The sequence below is a fragment of the Bubalus kerabau genome, chromosome 6 (genome assembly GCF_029407905.1).
Source record: "Bubalus kerabau isolate K-KA32 ecotype Philippines breed swamp buffalo chromosome 6, PCC_UOA_SB_1v2, whole genome shotgun sequence".
NCBI classification, from domain to species: Eukaryota; Metazoa; Chordata; class Mammalia; order Artiodactyla; family Bovidae; genus Bubalus; species Bubalus kerabau.
In genome coordinates this window covers 96,246,589-96,271,486 of record NC_073629.1, presented here as the reverse complement: position 1 = coordinate 96,271,486, position 24,898 = coordinate 96,246,589, and the positions used below count along the sequence as shown (strand labels likewise).

The 24,898-nt window shown below is 36.0% G+C and overlaps 1 protein-coding gene across 1 annotated transcript in view; it reads right to left on the bottom strand.

Annotated features, from left to right (window-relative positions):
• FAF1 (Fas associated factor 1) overlaps positions 1 to 24,898 on the bottom strand; it is a 505,390-nt gene that overhangs the window by 109,701 nt on the left and 370,791 nt on the right. Inside the window, exons 13-14 of the mRNA XM_055585945.1 lie at positions 23,005 to 23,159; positions 207 to 343 (exon numbers count right to left, since the gene is read on the bottom strand). Of these exons, the coding sequence (XP_055441920.1) occupies positions 207 to 343; positions 23,005 to 23,159 (292 nt within the window). The remainder of the gene's footprint in view (positions 1 to 206; positions 344 to 23,004; positions 23,160 to 24,898) is intronic.

Sequence of the window (24,898 nt, the reverse complement as noted above, 5' to 3'; positions counted from 1 at the left end):
GGTGTTTCTATTGGATTTTTATGTAGCATATTTCATATTTCATAGCACCTGTACTTTTTGAAGATATTCTTCTTCAGGATGTTCTATATTTCAAAATGCAAAGATATTCACCAATACAGAGAATAACTTTCAGCTATGATGCTAAATATTATAAGGTTATCACATAAATAAGGAGACACTCTACTCCTCTTTTGAATGTACTTTACCTTGTATCACATTTAACACTTCATTAGATGATCGCTTTCCCATAATAATCAGAAAAAGTGGAAACTGATCTGTTTTTTGAGTCCGAATGGTTTGGGCAACAACACTGCCAAAGTGTCTATTGCACATTGTCAGAAATCTAAAATGAGACAAAATCCAAAGTTAGCTTCATTTCAGAATTTAAGAAATTTACTACTAACCAAAGAAAAAATTCAATCTTATTATAATTATTATAACTGAAAAAATTCAGTTATATTAAATTAGACAGTCTGCTTGATATCAATATGTAAAATCTGACTATATTAAGTTTTCAACTACATCATAAATGGAATAGAAATGATTATCAGACATCAACATCAGAAATGATTATCAGAAGGCAGAAAATCAGGCAGTACACCTAAGTGCTGAGTAGGACTGACAGCATAGGATTCTTAGTTTTAAATATTACAAGCTGTGTTATCCTAAACTATCAGAAAAAAAACAAACAAAAAGAACTTTATGAGGAAAGAATTTCTTCAAGAGGACAAATACTGGGTAGTAAAAGTTAAATTGACAAGCTGCATCCTAGTCTAAACAGGATTCAGCAACATTTTTGCAGGTCCTTAGAATAAAGAATTGTACTTTAGAATTGTGTTTTCTCCAGTAGTAGCAGGTCTTCTAGTTTCATACTTAGTATGGGATAAAAATAATAATTCTAAGCTTTTGACCAAAAAAAGCTCAGAGATATTAGCATACCGAAGTCTAGCATTAGTATTCTTAACACGATCTGGAATAAATGAAAAAACTGATAAAGCTTTTCTCTTCTATTAGAGGACTGTTTGAAATTAGCATTTCTTTCAAGAGAAAAGGGTAGCTTATGATATGTTTTCAGATCTGATCGTAAAAAGTAAATGTCATAATAATAATGAATTATGAAAGACCAAATGCAAATATAGAATGCTTTAATAAGATCCAATTTAATAAAGTCTGTAAAAATAATGGACTTTTAATAACACAGGTCACAAAAGGCAAAACAGTGGAAATTCTGGGGACTAGCCACTGGTACTGGCTTATTAATTCTTAATTATGTTCATGAAAGGCAACTTAAATCGTGTGTTTTCTCATGCCTTATGATAATATTTTAGGTAACAACTCCTCTGAAATGTATGTTCTAGCTGATGAGCAAAGTCCTGTCGTCACATGCATTAGAAAGTAAATCTATTTGAAAAGACAAACGGCATTAAAATGTCATGTGCTCAGATTCATTTGATATCCAAATTCAAAACAGAATCAAACCACTTAATTTTTAAAACCAATATATTTCTGGTGTATAGAAATTTATCCCAGAAATTTAGGCTGAATCCTCCACAAAAACCTAGGCTATGACCACACACAGGGCCACTGGAACTGTTGGCAAGAGTGTCAAGACAAGTTAGCACCACTGCAGTAAGTTCATTGGGAGTTAGGTTCATACACACGTTTAGAGCAGCAATAACCAGATCTCATGGCAATCTGCAATGACAAGGCCTTAAAAAACCCATTGTTGACCATGAAATATCAGTGCCCCCATGAAAATTCAGATCTTCACATTTCACAACTATTATGAGATAAAAGGTGCTGATGCAGCCTAAGCCTCTATACCAAAATTCACACACATACAGCTTTAATTCATCAGTGAAGATGTGTAGATCAGGAGACTAGAAAGTTAGATCTCATTTTCCTTTCTGCTTACTACTAAAATATTTCAAAGTCAATCTTGACCCTCATCTGATCATTGACAACCTCTGAAATTAAAGATGTCAAAAAACAGTTGGAATGCTGTTTCCTACAAAAGGGAGAAAATAAGTCCTTGCTGCTTTCACACCAATGGATTAAGCGGATATCACACAGTAGATGCCCATCACAGCATTAGCCTCATGAGTGATATTAAATACTAGCTAAAGAGGAGACCTGCAAAAAGTGAAGGAAGAAAAGAAGCCAGGAGGGAAGGAAGAAAAGGGAGGCAGGCAGGCAGGTTGGCTTAGTAGTTTTAGGAATTTGATTTCAAGACAATTTTGCCTGGAAATTGTGTACGTCCCAAATCCTCTTTTTGTGAAAATGAGCTAGATGGGAAAATAATTATGAAAATATAGGTATTTAATTGGGTTTAAATTTACAACATAAATTTCAAAACTATATAAAACATTCAAGGGAGGTACCGACTTCAAGGTCACATTAACCATTAAACCATTCAATTACTACAAAACAACAAGGTGATCAGTTTTCTACCAGGTATTAGCAAATCATTCCAATCATTTCTCAGTAGGTGAGAAATATTAAGGGATCACACAGCCAGTTGATGCTTTCCAATGGCCTTAACTAGCAATTTGTTGTAATTAGAGAAACTTTGTTAAAACTTTAATTAATCTGATTAATCTTCCTAAGATCTGAATTAAGCAGATCTTAATTAAGAATTCAGATCTTAGCTCCTAAGATCTTCCTAAGATTTGAAATTTTCAAATTGCAATCATCAAGAGCCCATAGCGCCAATGGACAGCCCCCAATTAAAAAATTCCTACTTGCCAGTTCCTTCCTTTACAATTTACAAGAACTTCACAATGGCAAATATCAAATCTTTCTCATGGGTGGGAGGCCCTGCTTCTTCTTCTCAAGATCATTCACAACACAAAGTTACCATTCACATAACACTACTGGCAGCAGAAATCTAGTTCAAAAGCTTATAGCAAAATCAGACATGGGAAAAACCAGTGGTTTTAAGAGAATAAATGCAGTTCTCTCATAACTGTGGTATTTTCTTCCTTTGAAAACACAAAAGTGTGCCAGTGCACCTAGAGGCGGCAGCAAACTTGTCTAACTACCAATGGTGCTCATCAGAGTCAGCTGCCAAGAAGAGATAAATGATTTCCACAGCAATTGAATTGCTGCAATCTCAAACACCAAAGGGGGAAGCAATGGTAACCATTCTGTGGCAAGAAGAAATGATTTTGTTTTTTGATTGTAAAATATTTTAATAAATCAAACAACCTATGCATCATAGACTGACTTGAAGAATGGGATTAACAAACTACAAAATCAACCCCCCAAAGCCAAAGGCTAAAGTAACAAATTTGAAAAGACAAAGAATGCTCTTATTAAGGGGGTAAAATGAGGGAAAGAGGAAAAGAAGAAGGACAGGCTGAGAAAATGAATGAAGTAAAATGGTTAATAACAAGTCAGAATTAATAAAGCAACTCACTGTTCCCTGGGCCAGGGGTTGGTAGGTAGTGGTGGAGGTGGTGGGGATAGGGAGTGGGAAGCCTCAAACTCTGGCCTTGGTAAAGAAAATGAAAGTGTTAGTTGCTCAGTTGTGTCCGACTCTTTGTGACCCCATAGACTGTAGCCCACCAGGCTCCTCTGTCCAGGCAAGAATACTGGAGTGGGTTGCCATTTCCTTCTCCAGGGGATCTTCCCCACCTGGGGACTGAACCCGGGTCTCCTGAATTGCAGGCAGATTCTTTACCATCTGAGCCACTGGGGATGCCTAAGAAAATATAATTAGAAGCTATATTCACCAATTCTTGCTATTAGAAGTCTAAAACTGGAAAGATAAGAGGAAGTGGTTTTAATCTAAAGTTTGAGGAGAAAAATAAACAGAACATCTGATGGCTAGCATATATTAATCATTAGTAAAATTTTCAGCCTCTGAAGCAGAGATCTTTTCTATCCTGTTAATGGAAACCAGGAGTATTAATAAATCAGATATGAGAAAAAGTAATCTCATTTTAATTCAAAACATGATATAGTTTAGTTTCTTTCAATCAAACCCATAATTACATAAGTCATCAACTTCAAATCGTATTTCAACAAAAACTATATACTAAAAGAAACACAGCAATTTAGGGACAGGGTGATGAAATTCTACATCTACTGTCTACCTACTGTATATCAGGTAATGTAAAGAGGCACATTTGCTAAAAAACAAACAAAAAAAACACAAAAAAACCCCCCAAAAACCTGTTAAAAACTCTGTGTGAGGCTTCCTGATTATTACATTTCAATGTGACATCTATAAGTTTAAAGAAGCCTTGTATATAAAGTGGAAATAACACAACTTTAAAACACTTAACATTCTTATACAGAAAGCACTCAGAACTGTGCGTAGAACATGGTAGACAGTTAAAATTGGTAGCTATTTGATCATTATTAAATGCATAATTATATTTAAAATTTTTATCATTTTTTCCATGATTAAAATGATAACTTATACCTATGGGCCAACACTAAAAGATTTTTTTGTGTGTATTAAGACACAGCATCAAAGAATTGTTGACGAAGCAAATACAATCACTGCTATCACTCTCATTCAGAGCACAAAAGGGCAGGTATTGATATTTGGGAAATAAGGAAGTACAATTATAAATGCTGCGGTTGTGTAGTACCATAAAACTTTACACACTTAAAAAGGAATATGAAATTAAATAATCTGGAGTAAGAAATGGCCACCTGCTCCAGTTGCCTGGAAAATTTTATGGACAGAGGAGCCTGGCGGGCTACAGTCCATGGAGTCGCAGTCATACTTGACTGACAGTGTTCACACATGCTCGTGTGCATGCGCCTGTGCACGCACGTGCATGCGCGCACACACACAGTGTTAACTAATTTGAAACCAAGAAGAATCAGCATCAAAATTTCTGGCTGCTTACCCTTGAACTATTAAACACATTAAATTTTCCAAAATGAAAGGTTATCGAGTAGAAGAAATTCACATTCAATAGTAATATAGGACTGTTCCAGTATGGGTTGCTGAGTGGTTTTTTTTTGGTTTGTTTGTTTTTTATATTACATCTTTTGAAATCACTTTGATTTAAGGAGGCTCTTCTTTTTAAAGCAAGCCAAACTTGGTTTCTGCTATAGTAGTAAGCCTCATTAGTTATACATATTCATTCATGTGTTCAGGGTTTGTTAAAAAACATGTGTACAGCTCAGTAGAAAAACCAGAACACAAAATACATAGAAAGGACCTTAGAGATCATCTACTGTCTAGCCAACACAGAATTCTCCCTTCTTCCTTTTTTGCCCTTAATAGGGAAGTTAAAGCCAAGGGCCTATAACATATAAAGTGAGACCTAACAACGTTGCTAGCATTGTCAAGCATACCAAAAACAGCTAAAGACTACTGTCTCCTACCACAAAATCATTTCTCCAAGCCTGCATGCCTATCCGTTGTGCAGCTCAGTTCTGGAGATGATCTTCAGCACCACTGGCATATGTGCCTTTGTCCTTTAAGGGTGGCTTTGAGGTTTTGAAATAGTTCTAAGTCTTTGGGTCAAAGTAAGTTAGGTAAACAAGCTGAGAGACACTGACTATAAAGGCAGTGATTTTCAAGCTTTAAAGGCCTAGGAATCACCTATGAAATTTATTCAAAAGGCAAATTCCTCAGTCCCATCGCTGAGAGATTCTGATTTAATAGATCTGTGGTAAGGCCCAGGAAACTGTCTTTTTAAAAAGCTCCCAACTGTCTCCCTCCAACGTGTTTCTGATTCAAGTGTTTGGTGGGCACACTTTGAGAAACACTGCTTTTAGGAGGCAGGACTTCTTTCTTTGAGAGCCTTTAAGCTTTCTCTGAAGGCATTTCTTAAACAAGTGTCCCCTAAATGTTTTGGGCAATGGCATATTCACTGGACCTAGTGTCTACTCTCCTGAGGTGATGACACTGAAGATAATTCCCACTTCCTTCATCTGTATAGGTGAGGTGTAATATGATGTGAGACAAAACTAAAATCTGTGAGCTCCAGGTGATGGAGGAAAAACAAGGCAGGGAAGAGGTGTTGCAATATTAATAGAGAAGTCAACTTAAAAGTTGATACTTAATCAAAGATTCAAAAGAGGTAAAGGATGAAGTGGAACACATACTTCTGGGAAGAGAATTCCAGGCAGAGAGAATAGCAAACACAAAGACCTTAAATCTGGAAAGCATCTAGCATACTTGAAAGGTGAGTATAGCTGAAGCACAGTGAAGCATAAAATAAAAAACTGATAATTTTGAGTTTTGACATGGTTGGAAGAAAACCATAGCTAGGCCAAAAAATAAATTATGAACTGGAAAAAAATTCTGAATTTGAAACCACAGAAAAAGGGCTAACTTCCCTAATGTATAAAGAACCCTTAATAACTGGGAAAAAAAATCAACAAAGAATATCTGTCTGCTTCCAGAAACAGAAACAGTAATGGCTCATAAACATGTGAAAAGATACTAAAAATAATTCCTAATGACTTCAGTTCATTTCAGTAGCTCAGTTGTGACCGACTCTTTGCGATCCCATGAACTGCAGCGTGCCAGGCCTCCCTGTCCATCACCAACTCCCAAGAGTCTACCCAAACTCATGTCCATTGAGTCGGTGATGTCATCTAACCATCTCACCTTCTATTGTCCCCTTCTCCTCCTGCCTTCAATCTTTCCCAACATCAGGGTCTTTTCAAATGAGTTAGCTCTTCGCATCAGGTAGCCAAAGTATTGGAGTTTCAACTTCAACATCAGTCCTTCCAATGAACACCCAGGACTGATTTCCTTTAGGATGGACTGGTTGGATGTCCTTGCAGTCCAAGGGACTCTGAAGAGTCTTCTCCAACACCACAGTTCAAAAGCATCCATTCTTTGGCGCTCAGCTTTCTTCACAGTCCAACTCTCACATCCATACATGACCACTGGAAAAACCATAGCCTTGACTAGACAGACCTTTGTTGGCAAACTAACGTCTCTGCTTTTTAATATGCTGTCTAGGTTGGTCATAACTTTCCTTCCAAGGAGTAAGCGTCTTAATTTCATGGCTGCAATCACCATCTGCAGTGATTTTGAAGCCTCAAAAAATAAAGTTAGCCACTGTTTCCCCATCTATTTGCCATGAAGTGATGGGACCGGATACTATGATGAGTTAGCTCCTAATTAAAACTATACTAAAACCATTTTTTAATCTGTCAGATTAGTAAACACAAAATAAAATTTGGTAATACCTTGCACTGGCCAGGTTATAGGGAAACAGGCACTACTGCTTGCTGTTAGTAGGAGTGAAATTGGTACCCACTCTCTTGTGGGAAATTTGCCAGTGTCTATTAAAATTAAATATACTAACTCTTAACCCAGTACTCCTAAAACTGGGAATTTATTCTATAGATATATTTTCCAGATGGAAATATATGTGCATAGTTATTTACTGTAAGCTTGTAATAGAAAAATATTGGACATGACCCAAATGACAACCAATAGGATATGGTTAAATAAATTATAGTATATTACGGAATTCAAAGGAATACTATGTAGTCATAAAATAGAAAGGATTCTTTATGAACTGATATGAAGTTTCTTTTAAGATATGATGTTAGTGGGAAAAGGAAGGTGTTAAATACTGTTTACCATTTGTGTAAAATGGGAAAATGATGATATATTAGCTTATTTATGTATAAAGTAATCTCTGGATGGATAAATAGGAAACTTAAGACATTACTCCTGGAAAAGGTAACTTAGAAACAAGGATAAGGAGGAGACTTTTCATTATGTACCCTTCTACGATTTTGAGTTTTGATTAATATGAAGGTATTACCCAGTCAATAAAGAATTTGAACCTAAGACAGTAACTCTTATAAAAACAAAGAAAAATTGCACACAATACCCAAATTTACCACAATGTTAATCACATTTGTCTATTTCTTATCAGTCTTTTGCACAAGTACATCTTTTTCTTTTTGTGGTAATCAGTGTTTAGTTGGATACAGTCCTTTTGCCACCTATACAAAAGTAATGAACCAGCAAGTCAGATGGCTGAATAACATTCCATTGAGTAGATGTAACGTCACCATATTCATAACTATTCACCTACAGCTAGATTTTTCTTTTTAGTTTTTTTTTTTATCAGTATAAATAATACTGGGAAAATTCTTAAAGTATTTTTAAGGGAAAATTCTGTGAAGTGGAATTACAGGGTAAAAAAGTATAGAGTCATTTAATGACTGGTGATAAATACTGTCAAATTGTTTGCTAAAAGAATAGTATAATGTCTCTCTGTACAAATGCAAATACTGAATGCATGCGTGTTAAAGAACACAGCCAAACTAAAGGTGAATTTAAGAAACCACAAGATGAAACTTGGTGAAAATTTAATCTGAAAAGCAGCTTTCATCTGTCTTTGGTTTAAGACTAACCAGTAACAGTAAACTGCTAAATCGTCTCAATAGACTTGGGGCTGGTGCACTGGGATGACCCAGAAGGATGGTATGGGGAGGGAGGTGGGAGGGGGGTTCAGGAGTGGGAACATGCGTACACCCGTGGCAGATTCATGTAGATGTATGGCAAAACTAATACAATATTGTAAAGTAAAAAAAAAAAAAAAAAAAAAGATTAGTAGTCAGAGTTTAAAAAAAAAAACACAAGTATCTCCCCGCTGTCATCCATAAATTATTCAAGTGGAAATGCTTTGAAACACTGACAGTTTAATGACAGGGCTGTAACTAATCTACAGGGACCAATTTATACTAATTTTTTGGAGGGACAATAATCAGGTAACTGGCTATCTTCTCACCATGAGTAAGAATATTACTCAAAAACATTTAAGTACCCTATTTTAAGTTGGGTGAGGGAATAGAGAACATTTAACCCAATCGCTTATCAAATGCAGACATTTCTTCTCTAGCAATGTAAAGAGAAGATTCATTTTCCAGGGACTATACAAGAGAACAAATTTATGTTAAATGGCAGATAATATTTTTTCTGTGTTCTGCCTTTTACCAATTGATCAGTATTTATGAGGGTCTACTAAATATGCAAGATAAGACATGGTCTGTGTCCTTAAGATAATAAGAATATTTCAGGTTTGATAAATCAACACTGCCAAACAGGAAACATAATCTGATATAAAACTGGGGGCTAGATAGAGTGGTTCAGATTAAGGGCTGGAAAAAAATCAGAGAAAGGAATGGGAGCTTAGAAATCATGGAGAACTTTCTGTTCCAAGATAGTGCTCCTGGACAGCTAGTAGGAGAATCATCTTTTAATCACATCTGTATTCCTAGCACCTACTGCCAAACAGTATATATCAATATTTGTTACAAGAATGGGCTAGTTCATGCTTCAATAACCTTTATCTCCACTGTAACACTGATGATCATACAATCTTCCTTTGTCTCTTCCAACTACTTTAATTGAAATCAGTTTATTTTTATTTATTTATTTGGCTGTGCCAGGTCTTAGTTGTGGCATGTGGGATCTAGCTCCCTGACCAGGGATCAAACTTGGGCTCCCTGGCAGAGTCCTAGTCACTGGACTACCAGGGAAGTCCCCTGAAATCAGTTTAAGACAGTTGGTATGAATTACCATCGTCTCCAAGGCCTCTTTCAGTATGCTTCTACCTTGATAGGTCATTTCATCCCTCAAAATAGTAGGCATTCATCCACAAGTTCATGACTCTAAGCTTCCCACCTGATTTTTAGAATACTGTAGTTTTTACATAATTTCATCCTGTCACCATCTACTAATTGAAAATGTTACTTAGAAGAGGTATAAAGTATCCAAATTTTAACATATTAGAGAAAGTATTAATAGGAATTATTGTAATCAACATAATATTGTGAGACAAAGACTTTGGAGTAAAATAAACCTGATTTTGTTGCTTACTAATTGTTTCTTTGGATATCTTAATTTTTCTGAGTGAGTGAGTGAAAGCCACTCAGTCATGTCTGACTCTTCACGATCCATGGACTATATAGTCCATGGAATTCTCTAGGCCAGAATACTGGAGTGGGTAGCCTTTCCCTTCTCCAGGGGATCTTCCCAACCCAGGGATCGAACCCGGGTCTCCTGCACTGCAGGTGGATTCTTTACCAACTGAGCTATCAGGGAAGCCCTAATCTCTCTGAGCCTTTGTTTTCTCACATATAAAGTGAAGGCAATATTATCTACTCTGGGAGTTGGTCTGTGGATTAATCAATATTACCTCTTTTCCCTCCCTATTATATGCTTTAGAGTCAAAATGGGCTTTTCCTTTCTCTTCCCTTCCCCCCAAATTAAGGATATGGCAAAATGGTTTCTAAAGTAAGTTATAACAGCAAATCTTAGATTCATATTACTTAAATAAGAAGTCATACATATAATACAGTGCCAAGCACTGTATTAAAAGTTACAGTGCTCTGTAACTTCTATGGAATCATCATAAAGTAAGATTATGCCCTACTCTAAGGTGGAAAATGAAGATATACATATTTTTTTCCATGTTATAGTCTATGTTTTTTTTTCCTGCAAAATTTGGAGACTTTGTGATTTTATTATTATGTAAGATTCACTCAGCATTATTATATAAAAATTTTTCAGAGTTGGTTGGCTTCTCTTGAGACCTTGATATTTATATACAATTTCCTTATGTATTGGAAAAGAACTATTGTTCTAACGAATTAAAAAAATGTAGGAGAGCATCAGGAGAAGCCTCATGCACAGGAGAAAAGTTTTTAAAAGATAAATGACCAACAGCACAGAGTATTAGCACTTCAGTCACTCATCAAAGCTTTCAAGCAAGAACTGATTACAACGCAGCACTCGACAAAGGCTCATTTGAGACAGCTGATGTTTGACAGAAAGTTGAATGGCCAGGTTTACAAGGCTTTTTTTAAGCTCTATGCCTGTTATGAGTTAGATCATGAAAAGGAGTATTTCAGGGCCGTATTCACCTAAAGAATTATCATGTCTGAAAAAAGATTTAATACAAAGCCCTCTGTTTTTACAGGGGATTGATATAAGAAACATCTATTTAAAGTGATTCATCTTTCTATGATAGTAGAAAATAATTATTATATTTTATTATTATATTTCCTAATGTTTCTCAAATTGCAAATCATGCAACAAAATTCTTCTTTGAATTCAGTGCCAGGAAATTTTGACACAAACGATTAGACTACCTTTTATCAGACAATGAAAAATTTAAATGGTAAATCATAAACTCTAAGTACCTGGCACATAAATATACATTGGATGGATAGATGAAAGAGTGAGGATATGCCTAGCACATTTCCTCTTTCTCCTTTAGCTGCCAGAACTGAATTCAGAACTGAATTCAATGCTTATGTACAAAACCTTGCTTGTGCTTATTTTTTAAAAAATCAGTTAGTGTGATTGTCTCCAGCAGTGTTCAACTGCAAGGCATGGGCATAGAGAAGGTGAATAATTTGGGTCAACAAACTGAATGCAATGGAGGAAGACAGAGATGAAGGAGTTTCAAGTATTACAAAGAAGTGATAATGATGAACCTTGAAATTTAAATAGGACACGGAAGGAAATGAAGACTGGACACAGGAAAGGGTGGATGAGGTCAGGTGGTGGGGGTCAATAGATTGAAGGGCATGATGAGATAAAAACAAAACGAAACAAATTTAGCACTGGTGACACTTGAGGTAAGTGAAATAGGACGTGTTCATCAGAGCCAGATGTTTGAAATAAAAATATATAAGGTGATACAGTTTCTATTGATGACCAGATCTAAGTATGGTAAACAAAGAGAAGAAAAAAATTTTTCTCTAGTTGGACAAGTCTAGGAATTGAGAGAATTATCAAGAATGATAACAGGAATGCTGACAAGAAGAAGTTCAGGTATTGTTTACGAGTGATAAAATTTCGGAGAGTTAATAGAACACAAGCTTCAAAAGATCTTGCCAATCAATTGCATTAGTAGAGAATGGTAGAAATCTGGTTTAATATCAATAACAACTCAGACCCAGTCCCTTCTGGACCACCCAATACCTGAAAAACTGCTAGGGGATTTTAGTTGACTTCTTCAGTTCAATAAAAGCCATTAATAAAGTTATAGACTACAACTGAGAACGGCATCAAACAAATTTCCACTGAAGTATTATGCTCGATTCTGGGTCCCTTTAGAATGGGCTAGGTCTAGACACCCTATCATATGAGGAACAATGGAAGAAATAAATATACTTGGTTGGAAAGGCAAACAAGACAGTTAGGATTAAACAAATAAAAGACTACAATGCAGAAAAGAAGCTAGTCTTATTTCAGGTAATTCCAAGGCCAAAACTAGAACCCAAAGAGAGCAAGTTGCAGAAGTTCTCTATGGGAAGAAGTACTATTGCAAAAACTTCTGCCACTCAAAATCTTTTGAAGCTTTCATCTCTCTGTCCCTAGCAGGATTCATGTGAAAGTGAAAAGTGAAGTCGCTCAGTCGAGTCCGACTCCTTGCGACCCCATGGACTGTAGCCTACCAGGCTCCTCCATCCATGGGATTCTCCAGGCAAGAATACTGGAGTGGGTTGCCATTTCCTTCTCCAGGGGATCTTCCCAACCCAGGGATTGAACCCAGGTCTCCCGCACTGCAGGCAGACGCTTTAACCTCTGAGCCACCAGCAGGATTCATGCAGCAAAGTGAAAGTGAAAATGTTAGTAACTCAGTCATGTCTGATTCTTTGCTAACTTATTTGGGGCCCACCAAGGCAATGGCACCCCACTCCAGTACTCTTGCCTGGAAAATCCCATGGGCAGGGGAGCCTGGAAGGCTGCAGTCCATGGGGTCGCTAAGAGTCAGACACGACTGAGCGACTTCACTTTCTCTTTTCACCTTCATGCATTGGAGAAGGAAATGGCAACCCACTCCAGTGTTCTTGCCTGGAGAATCCCAGGGACGGGGGAGCCTGGTAGGCTGCCGTCTATGGGGTTGCACAGAGTCAGACATGACTGAAGCGACTTAGCAGCAGCAGCAGTAGCAGGCTCCTCTGTCCATGGAATTCTCCAGGCAAGAATAGTGGAGAGGGTTGCCATTTCCTCCACCAGGGAATCTTCCCAACCCAGGAATCAAACCCGGGTCTCCCACATTACAGGCAGATTCTTTATGTAGAGACTGTAGTAATATCAGTTAGACATAACATAGGGGAAAATGCCTGCACAGTTGCAAACTGGATATTAACTAAGAATGTTTCTAACCCCCAACTCTTTAAGATTTGGTGAATTTGGTGTTTATTTGTTCCCTAAGCAAAAGATCCCCGTCTTACACTTCTCTTATAACTCCCACAGGTCTATGCACAGTTTTTGTAGTTTGTTGATAATAAACCAGCTGACAAGGTCAAGGGACAAGAAGTATGTAGCAGAAAAGTGCAGGTAGATCTAGAGGATTTATATCTGGTACAACCATTTATGTGACCTTGAGTAAGTTACTGAATCTGAGTCAAAATAGCTTTCTAACATGTGAAATTGGACTTTACCATTGACCTTACAGAACTATGGTTAAGTGGGGTAATGTATATATAGAGTGAGGATTAAATGAGCTTATATATAGTGGTGTTAGAGAAGACTCTTGAGAGTCCCTTGGACTGCAAAGAGATCAAACCAGTCAATCCTAAAGGAAATCAATCTTAAATATTCATTGGAAGGACTGATGCTGAAGCCGAAGTGCCAATCCTTTGGCCACCTGATGCGAAGAGCTGACTCATTAGAAAGGACCCTGATGGTGGGAAAGATTGAAGGCAGGAGGAGAAGGGGACAACACAGGATGAGATGGCTGGATGGCATCACCAACTCGATGGACATGAATTTGAGCAAGCTTCGGGAGATGGTCCATGGGGTCGAAAAGAGTCAGACACGACCAGAGTGACTGAACAACACATACAGCATCTGACACACAGTTGGGGCTTAATTAATGATTGCAATTGCTGTGTGTGTGTGTTTTAAAGCAGTATTGATAGTCTTGATCTTAGCTACTGACTCTCTGTCAGTATTTGAATGACAGTTCTAAGAATAAGGAAGATGCCTTTATTGGTAAAAGAGGTGGAAAATGGCCGTGGTTTCCTTAGCTGCTGCTGCTGCTGCTAAATCACATCAGTCATGTGCAACCCCACAGACGTCAGCCCAACAGGCTCCTCTGTCCCTGGGATTCTCCAGGCAAGAACACTGGAGTGGGTTGCCATTTCCTTCTCCAATGCATGAAAGTGAAAGTGAAGTCGCTCAGTTGTGTCCGACTCTTAGCGACCCCATGGACCACAGCCTACCAGGCTCCTCTGTCCATGGGATTCTCTAGGCAAGAGTACTGGAGTGGGTTGCCATTGCCTTCTCCGGCTAGACCCCACTAAGGTCACTCTGATTGGATCACAAGTTGGTAAGGGCAATACGCTACAATCTACTTACAAACTTTATTAACATTCATTTTTAAAATGAAATCTTGCTTACCTCTCATTTTTCTATTGAAAACTGTGTGTTCACATCATCAGAAGGTCATAGAATTTTAGAGGTAAAAAGTTCAAATAGGGTCAGGTCCCCCACATTTTCACAGAAGAAAAAGCAAGCTACAAATATTATACCACCTGCCTAATAACCCCATATTCTTCATAATCCCAGACTAACTGAGTCTTAGTCTTAATTTACCTACATTTTATGATTTATGTATGACTGTCTGCATAAACAGTGAGGAAACAGTTGTATTGAAAATCAGTCTTTTAAGAATAACAGCTAACATATTTAAATGTGAATAGGTTTTGCTTTAAGAACTAATAAATAAGAGTTATATAGCTTTCATAATATCCAAATAATAAATTTTTGTTGCTGTGGTTGTTAATTAAGTAACTTATCTGAGAACAGTTCAAAACCTCCAATACCTTATTTGATACTGGGACTGGGAAACATAATTTCTCAGATTGAGACATCAAAGTCATAGTCTCTTTACTGTTCATATAAACTTGCCTCATTCTTTCCTTAGTTGAGATCTGTCGAGAAGTATGTTAAAGAGGACTTTCTTGGTGCTGATCACATACTGAGGAAAGGAAAGATACATGAAAGGTGACAACTTATTAGGAGGATTTTAAAAATTGTTGTGGCTACAGGCTGAATCAGTCAACAACAGATAAATTAACAGATGGCTGTTTAAAAACCATTATAGTTAACTTTATTTGTAAACATATAAAATTGATACTTTTCTCTATTATGATAATGCAACCAACCAAGTACAAAGATACAAACGTATGCTGAAGTAAAGGATACCAAACCTATTCCCTAAAAAACTACCTAAAAATCCATGAAATAGGAGTTCACCTGATCCCTCAACTCCAGACAAATAGTTATTTCCTCTTTCAATTTTTGGTGGCAGGTTTGGCAGATTCAATTACTAAGATTATTTGGCACCCAAACCACTTTTGACCATCTATGTAGACTGAAAGGCAAATATTGGAAAAGTATCAAAGGAATCAGTTTCCATAGGTGGTTTTACATGACTGACCTAATATGTTTCTTTTATAGTTTCTCTCAGCATTTTACTATCAGCATTTATGAAAGAGAGAAATATGCTACAAATGGCATAGATGACATGATTAGCAAAAATTCTTCAGAAACAACCACTAATATAGAAATTATCAATACTGATGAAGCAATTAAGAAAAATCTCTTGAGCTCTTATCAATTTCAGGAAAGAAGAAAAGCAAATGATATGAGGGGGTAAATTACTTTAAAAATATTTTATTTGGGGGAATGTCATCGTTTTTTAATTTGTTTCATTAGATAACTCATGTTTAGTAATCTATATATATAAATTGAATCGAGTATCTCTGGTAGTCATATTTATTTGAACCTGAATTTCCTAAAATACAAAGATAACTAGCCATTGGAAGTGAATATTTGCACAAAACTATACATGGGAGTCACACAAGAGGTATGAATTTGGCAATACAGCACAAAGGGGTGAAGGCTTGGTATGAAGCTCAAACTTTATATATATTGAGAATGCAACAATTCTTTTAATTCTATGACTCTCAAAATCAAGATCCCTACAATACTCAAAGCACAGAGTTCAGGAGAAAGATCAAGGAAAACGCCAATAGAGTAATAAGAAAAGTCTAGTGCATGAGGAAAATGGGATTTGATAAAAACTTAAGTGAGCTTTTGGACTGCCATGTCAGCAGTATCACCCTGCATTGTTCTTTTGTAACAGTCTTCATGTAGACTGTGAAAACACACAACTGTATCTGAGTTAAACACATATTTCTTGAATAGTATTAATTGTTAATAGATGAATGTCAAGGAAGTAAAATTGTTTTTACACAAATGCTTGATTCAGATACAATGCATGCACCTCCAGACAGTTATGACTGCAGTACTAGGTAGTGGCGTGGGAAGTATCCAAATCAGAGTTCAAAAAGTTGTAAAGTGGTAAAGTTATATCAAAGAACACTTTTAAAAGGATAATTGTCTATTTTAAAAAGAGTAAAAAATGTATTGCAAACAGTTTAGCCATCATCTATATACAGACTGGCTTCTTTTCTATTGAAAGAGGCCATCACCTTTTATCCTCTCCCTCTTTTCCTTCCTTTCAGTACTATTAGGAAACTATTTACAAGTGTACCCTTGGACAATGCTGAGCAGTAATTATGACTTGCTGACGAAGAGATATGAACAATTACTGAGCCCATTTTGAAACCCTACACTAATAAAGTCATTAGATGCTGCCCTTGCCATGATCCTTCTAAAAGCTTCTGAAGTTACAAGAACACACAGCATTGTTTGCAGGGACAATTGCTGCTGGCAGAATGCAAACCTTGAGTTAAACCATGCTGCAAATTGATCTTGACATTCTGTTAAGACCGCCACTAAAAATCAAAAGCAGAGGAGAAAAGGAGAAAATGAGTGGGTAGGATGTAATCATGGAACAGGAGGGGTTCCTCCTCACCTTCTCTCCTCCCTCTTCACAAAACAAACCAGGGAGAAAATGACAAACTCTCCTGGTGTTTTGGAACCTTTATTTTAAAGCATTAATTAAGCCTTGACCTGGGATGTTTAGGATGGCAATACATTTCCTTTATAAGGATTTGGAAGGAAAATGTGTCATAAAGGAAATAAAGGAGTTTGGGGAAAATTATATGGAAATCTGGCATGAAGGCACTCTGGAAGTCTTAATACTCTGACCATAACATGTCCATCTGTTTTTATCAGCTACTTTGCAGAATCTATATCTGCTCGTAGGGAAGCAGCTGGAAATTAACACTCCTTGTGTCTCCCAAGGAGACACCACACCTGGGCTATATTTGCTGGATTAAATGGAAGCATAGGGTTAGAGTAACATGGTCAGCTAGCTTCAGCCAGGCATGAACCAGCAAGTAGTTTGGAATTAAGGGTAAGCCACTGTGATATGGCTAATTACTGAGATGGAAAGAGCAGGCAGACAACCTACTGATAATAAGAGATTTAAGCCAATTAACTCTTGCCAAAGATTAAGTAATGTGGAAAACTATTACTTGAATATCAAGGCTAACAAGTACCTGTCAGCACAGCAGTGTAAGTCTATAGTGACCTATTATACTGCACCCAAGGCATTAAGTTCAAAAGCTAACATTGATAGGCAATAGAATTGTCTGTGAACACGGGTACTAACTGTGTAATGCTACATATGTTACACGTAACCTGTGTAACCCAGGCTCTGTCAGTAATTCCTAGGGTTCTATCTGCAGCTATTCTGAACACCACTTAGAAATAGTGTACAATGCCTAATTTAACACTTCGTGGCATGTACACTGATGTGACAAACATTTTCATCTCAGGAACTTACATATAAGCAGCTCATTCTTCAGCACTCATACATTGCTGATGACCCAGTTTGCACTATCCTGGTCAAATTCAATGTTTAAATTTTCCAGAATGAGATAATCTAAAGCAATATCTATACTGGATATACTAAGACATTAGCCACATGGGCCTATTCAGAACAAGTGATACCCATTAACTTACTTATTACTGGTTAATGTGGGTGGTTTATTGTGCCACACATATTACATGGCTTTCCCTGATGAAACAACTTTAGTCAAGAACCTGTAGTTCAACACCAAGGGCACTCACGTGTCAATATTCCCACTACCCAGTCCCAAATAGCTCTAATAGAGCTTTTTATATAGCTCTATGTATATTTAATTATGATGGTGCCCAGATGGACCTTTGTCTAGCCTCTTGACATACCGTACCATGAGGCAAGTCCACCATTCTTACATATACAATGGGCATTATTTAATCAATGCCACCACCAAAGCAGAAGGTTCAGAGTACCATCCCAAATGGCCCAATTTGAGAGACCAATCGCTTTAGAGGTATCACAGAGACTTGGTGAGTCTGGGGGAGAAACTTTGGAACCAATGGATAAACTCATCTTGGTTAGAATTCAATCCTCTTTCCAGATGGCCAGCAGGTGCCGGGGGCACTCGAGCTGAGGCCACAACAGCCTAGGGTACTAATGTTAGCAGATGATGAGGTATCCCTTCCAGCTGTTTTTAGTGCATTCTCTAAGGAGAAGACTTTTGAAGGCTTTTGCTTTATTATTCCTATTAACGGCTGTTGGGGAAAATCATACAATTAGAGGGATATGGTAGCATCTCCGATGATATTTCCACTATCCAAGCTCATCTCTCTTATTCATTATGTTTCAAAAATCCTATTAGAGATTATTGGTTTAATCTATCAATAAAACACATATTTTAAAAGGTACTTTAATGCATTGACATTACAGACATAGCTCCCTTGGGAAGCTGACAACCTAACAGGGAGATAGATAATAAACATTCCATATAATGAATGCCATCAGTACAAGTTAGTACAGTGATACTATGGCAGTATACAGAATGTGCATTTTTACCGAGACTGAGGCAAGGGAAGAATGGGAGTAGACGCAAGGCTTCCTAGAAGTGATATGTGTTCTGAATTTCAAGAAATTATTCTCTCATAGACCATCCACTCACTATATTATGCTAAAAATATTTTTGTTGTTTATGTTTATTAGTTAAATCTACCATGGTTTTATACATGTTACAAGTCCAAAGGGTTCCAGATCTCTGCTCCACTGTCTGTCTATAAGCAGATGCCAATACCAGCATGAATTATTGACAAAACAACTTCTTGAGATCTGTCTATCCTGATTGGTTGGCCTTAATGTTCAATTTGGTTCAGATCACACTGGATTACATTAGCTGGCCAACTCCTATTTTTTCTCTCCTTCATAATTCAGATAGCTAATTATGAAGTTTAAAGTACCAATATCCTTTTGTAAGAATAGCAACTCAGTAAAGTAAGAATGCTGCTAATATTAAAAAATCTCTGAAGAGAAAGAGTGAAAATCTATTATCACCTTCTGTGTGCCATCTCTTTCAAGTCCTTCCCTTGCTCACTCAGGTAGAGTGACTCAGTATGAATTTCATCTATACTCCCAAGGCATCCTGTAGGTATTTCATATTACATATTAGCTCTTATGTCAGTCTTACTTACTAGACTATGAGTGTTTTAAGCATTAGCACTGTATCTTTTCCAACTTTTCATCCCCAGTGCATATCACTGATCCTGGTTCATATTAAACATTCAGTAAATGTTTGAAAAGTGAAAGTGTTAATCGCTCAGTCTTGTTAGACTCTTTGTGACCCCCTGGACTGTAGCGTATAGCCATTTCCTTCTCCAGGGAATCTTTCTGACTCAGGATTGAACCTGGGTCTCCTGCACTGCTGGCAGATCCTTTAAAACATCTGAGCCACCAGGGAAGCAATAAATGTTTAATAAATGAATAAACACGGAGCAATATATACCTTTCTGAAGATATTTTAGCCACTTCCATTGAATTACAAGATCTCTTTGTTTACTATTATCTATTTGGTTTTAGCTTTTTCTTTACAGTTATATCCTACTGTTTTTATCAGGATCATTGTTTTACTGGATATCTGGGAAATTATATCCTCTAGCACCTTTCAAGACTAACAAGGGCTTTCTGCCTACTGCTTTAAGAAAAAATGGCTCTGAAATGCAACTATACCTGGCAGCCAGTAACACTATATAGAATTTTCTAAGAAAGACACTTCCATTTAGATATACAATACTGAAATTATAAGCAACATTCTTAAGTGGAATTAAATGAATACATTCAATTTGTCAAATTCTTATTGAGTTTCTTCCCCAGAATTTTGTAAAGTGCTTTGTTTAATGAGACAAATAAAATAAGTCCTTCCAGAAGATCATGATTTAGTGAGGGAGAAAAGAGGCAAGTAATCACTACTGTTAAAGTCTGATGTTTTAGTTAATATTTGGACTGTTCCACGATCAATCTAGAAGTTATTCTAATTCATTATACAGATATAGATTGGTTAACTTAAGTATTCAGCTTAGAAAGTTACTAGAATCATTTTGGAAGGGGGAAATCCAAACCATCTATATCTTCAGTGGTGTATACCTGTGACATTCTATAGAAATCTGTTTCTTATTTATTCTAGTTTGTTAATGAAATCAGGCATTCTGGATTGTTAGCAAAACCAGGATATCTAACTTATAATATCAATTCACATTCATATTCTTGTAACTTAACCATTCACTTAGTTCAATATCCTTCACTTAAAACAGAAGAGATTCACAGTAAACTATGGAGGACTAAGGTTTCTGTAGGTTTAATCCATGTATTTCTTAAGCAAAAATAAAATAGTTTGGCAAGTCCTTTCCTGTCTTGGGCATCAATGTCCCCAGCTATCATATCAGAGGACAGTCTCATAAAACCACTAAGGAAGCATCCAGACTAAACAGCTTATAGACATCACAGAGATGGAAACTCAATTAGATACTTTTATTTAGATGAATCTATGGTAAATGGTAAGAAAATTGTGGCTAAAGCCAAACTCTTTTGGGGGTAAAACATCAGCCTAAGTAATTCTCTTATAATTTTGTATATCAAAAGGAAATCTACTTTTACTCTTTTGGAGTAAAAGTATGGAAGTATGGAATGGAAGAACATTCCATTTCAGCAAATTTTCATCTTGTGTTTGTAGAATGTGAATTTTACCATAGGCCTTAACTGTAAAAATGAGCAGCTGTACGCAAACAGTAGCAACATAATTTTACTTATTACTTTATAGAGATAAATGTAATACCTTAAAATAGTATTTAATTTGTAATATGGATAGAATTTGAGTAAGGATGCCAAATATTTTAAATCCCAGAAATTATGTTTTCTCCCCATTGCCTTGTTTCTTGTTCCTATGTTTATTAAATTCCTAGATGTTTCTATTTACTGTTTAATATAATTTCTTTTTATTTTCATAACAGTAACTTAATAATGAGATGCCACATAAATGTAAATTGAAATATCCTATCATACCTCATAGTTGGTCTTGCAACTCCTTAAGAGCTCTAAAGCCTTAAACAAGGCCTTTATTTTGTGTTTCAAAAAAGTGTCATAAGGAGTTAATAGGACACAGCTGTACTGGCTCTTTCTAATAAGCAGCTTCTGTCGCTTTGGTCACCACAGGTGTCTCTGTAACCTGCAAACTCTTATTACTAGTGTATCAAAGTTGTGCTACTTAACAGACTTCTTTAGTAAAACATAACAAAGCAATTACATGGCTGTTGATTGCCAGTCATAAAAAAACCCCTCAAACACTGCTTTTCAAAAGAAACTACACTGCAATTTTTTGTCATTGTAAAATAAAAGGAACTAAGGAATTAAATGGAGGATAGAACAAAATAACAGCAGGTAGCCTGCTGAACTTAGCCACTACAGATGGTTTAGAAATAGTGTTTCCTTCTCCATCAAGTTGTGGATAAAAGGAAAGGAGGAGATTCCTTACTGCCAGTGAATGGCAAAAGATTTAGCCAAGTCTCCAGTCTATGTATTTTGCCTCATGAAAGACCTTCGATGCTGCATTTTTATCTGTTTTTGGCACTGCTTTTCATCACCTTTAACTGAGTGTGAATAATAACCTGATTTAATTTAAACAAATACAGGTGCTAAAGGTTCTTTATTTATGTATAACAGGGAATATTTCCAAGGCAGAACAAAGTCATCCTATGAAAATTCCTAACCATTTACTTAAAGAAATGAAGTATTAGATGAAGAAATTGCTTCAACATTCTTTTGCTTCACTTTTAAGGGAAGAATCATCTTTCTTTTCAGATTCATATTACATAAAACAAAGTCTGAATGATGAGCAAAAATTCAGTGAGCCATAAAATAAGAAAAAGACAAATCAGATGATTTCCAATTGTTCTACAGTCATTTAAATCATGTAACTACAATAGGATTGCCTTGAAATGAATTAATTTAATTTCCATGTTCATAAACCAGCAGGCTGTGATTATGATTGTGTTAACACCACCCAAAGTTGCATCACAGGATGTTATGGCCACATGTGTAATTAAACACGATGAAATATATTTCAGATGGTAAACTCAAATAGGCAAAATATGAAGAATTATTCATTACTTACAGATATTATGATTAACAAACAAAGTAAATTTATCCTGACAGCTAGGAAAGGGAATTTTTTTTTCCTACTGAGAATATGGATGTATTGCTGGCTGTGTGCAAAAGAATGTGTGCAATAAAGCGATTACATCAATTAGCATATGCTAGAGTTAAGCTATTACCAGCTCCACTGGAGTGGTCCAGAATGTCCTGCCTTCATCACTGCAATTATTAAGAAAGTAAACTTACTAGTAGGATTATACATTAGATTTTCCTTGTATTTCCTGAATATTATTAGAGACAGATTTTAATGTTCAACAACATATTAGAACATTAGAAAATACAGTACAAAGAAACATATTTTATTATTGAAAAAAGACAAGAACAATGTATTTTGGTTTTGGTTTTTGGGTTATTCCTGAATTTAAGAAATCTTTTATTAGTTAAAGTATTTTTTCACAATTGTAAATAACTGCATATATTAACTACAACAAACAGTTTTTATCTAATTAAATGTAATAATAGAAAAGCTGAGGATGAAAATGTTTATGATGATAAATCAAATACAATGATGACTTAAAAAAAAATAAAAGCCCAACTTATACCTTATGAACAACAGTATTACCTTGCTCTGTTGGCATCCTTTGTCAGATCCCAAGCCCAGGTTATAAAATTTTGACTCAGATAAGAGACAATAGATTCAGCACAAAGCATTTGTGAGCAGAACACGTTGGTTAATACACTTTCATCATGGTGGAGGTAGATAGCAAGAAGCTTTCTCTGAAAAGAGGAGAAAAGATTGATGAATTAAAATATCCACTAATGTAACCTTTCTTGAATTTTGAAAGGCACAATCAGTCAATACAAACAACAAAGATAAAAATTAAATGTTATTCCCTAAGAGTATCTGACACCTGGAGCTCCTAAAGCATCTACTAATATGAATACATTTTGCTTCGGATGATTATACTCTGTCTTACAGACTGCTGTCACAGATTCCTGTTAACATGTGCAAGCCTATCTCAAGCATGAATCAAAATAGGATTGCATTTTCTTTAAAGGAAATGTAATTACAATTCTTCATATTTAGTACATACTTTATAAGTAAAGGAAAAATTAATTCTGAGCTATTCAACAATATAGAGAAAAAAATACCGATTAAGATTGAATGCCAAAATCTCCTCTTACATATTTTTTATGTTTTTAACCTGAACACTGAAGAGTCTCTTCTACTTGAAAGAAAAAAGTCTGAAATAACTTTGTTTTAGCTCCACAGATAATTTCAAAGTCCTTAATGTTTTCCCATGTCAAAGTCCTTACTTCAGAACATGTGATTGATATCTACTTGCTATTTGAAAGGATGATAGAAAAATGTTTACTTCACATGAGTTCTTTCTAGTTTATATTTCAGAAAATATCCAATGTAGTTTCTCATATAGAAAATTATTCTTTCCTTTTTGCCTGATAAAATTTGCTTTCAGGAAATGACATTTGCTCTTTTAAATGTACCCTCTGTCATAGCTAGATAATCAATAAAATAACTGATATTGAGCAATATAATTTGCAAATGTCAGCTTTAACCACAACAATGGTTGTTAAAGAACCTAAATTGTCCTTAACTAATTTTCTGGTGCTACCCTATAGAAGAGCTGAGTTTAAGAACAGCCAGTTACCAGGAAATGGAAAGGTAAAATATTATGATAAATACACAAACTAATCTGTGAAATTCTGGTGAAGGACAATTTCAAGGAAGCTTAGAGTCTTTCCCCTCATATTGAAAAAGAATGTGATGATGGAAAAAAAAAACTGCTGTGTAGTAAGATGAACAAAAGAATGGTTTTTATTATAACCCAGGGTTTTTATTTATTTAACCCATTCACAGAAGAAGGGTTCATGCTGATGAACATCTGATGCTTGGAATTATGTTGATAAACAATCCTAATACTAATAATAATCATTATTTTTCTTCAAAGGAAAATTTTGTACTAGATGAGGATAGCCAGAAGTAGATGCTTCCAAAATGAGTGTGTTAGTTACACACCCATTATCTACTTTAATCCCTAGAATAAACCTGTAAAATAGTATTCTTAACTTTATTAACCTATGAGGAAACTGAGCTTTAGAAACCTGACTTATCCTAAATTTCAAAACTAATAAGTAAGTATTTTATCTGGGATTGGAATCCAGACTAACTGACTCCAAGCCTAGTGTTCTTTCTTTGGTACTACAGAAGTAGCAAAGAACCCAACTACACTACACTCCAGGCTTAGAGAGCTTGTAGAGTATTAAGGCACCAGATGCTCACACATCAGTACTTTTGGAGCCTCAGAGACAGCATGTAATGTGAATAAGAGCAGAACTCCTGAGTATAAGTAGCTCCAACAGTAGCTGCTTCCAGGTGTCAATTTATTCATTCAACAAGTATTTGTTAAAATATTCTTTGTCTCAGGCTCAGCAGGAAGCAGTAGTGATGAAACATCGAACAAGAAAGGTTTAGGGTTTTTTCATCTATGTTGACA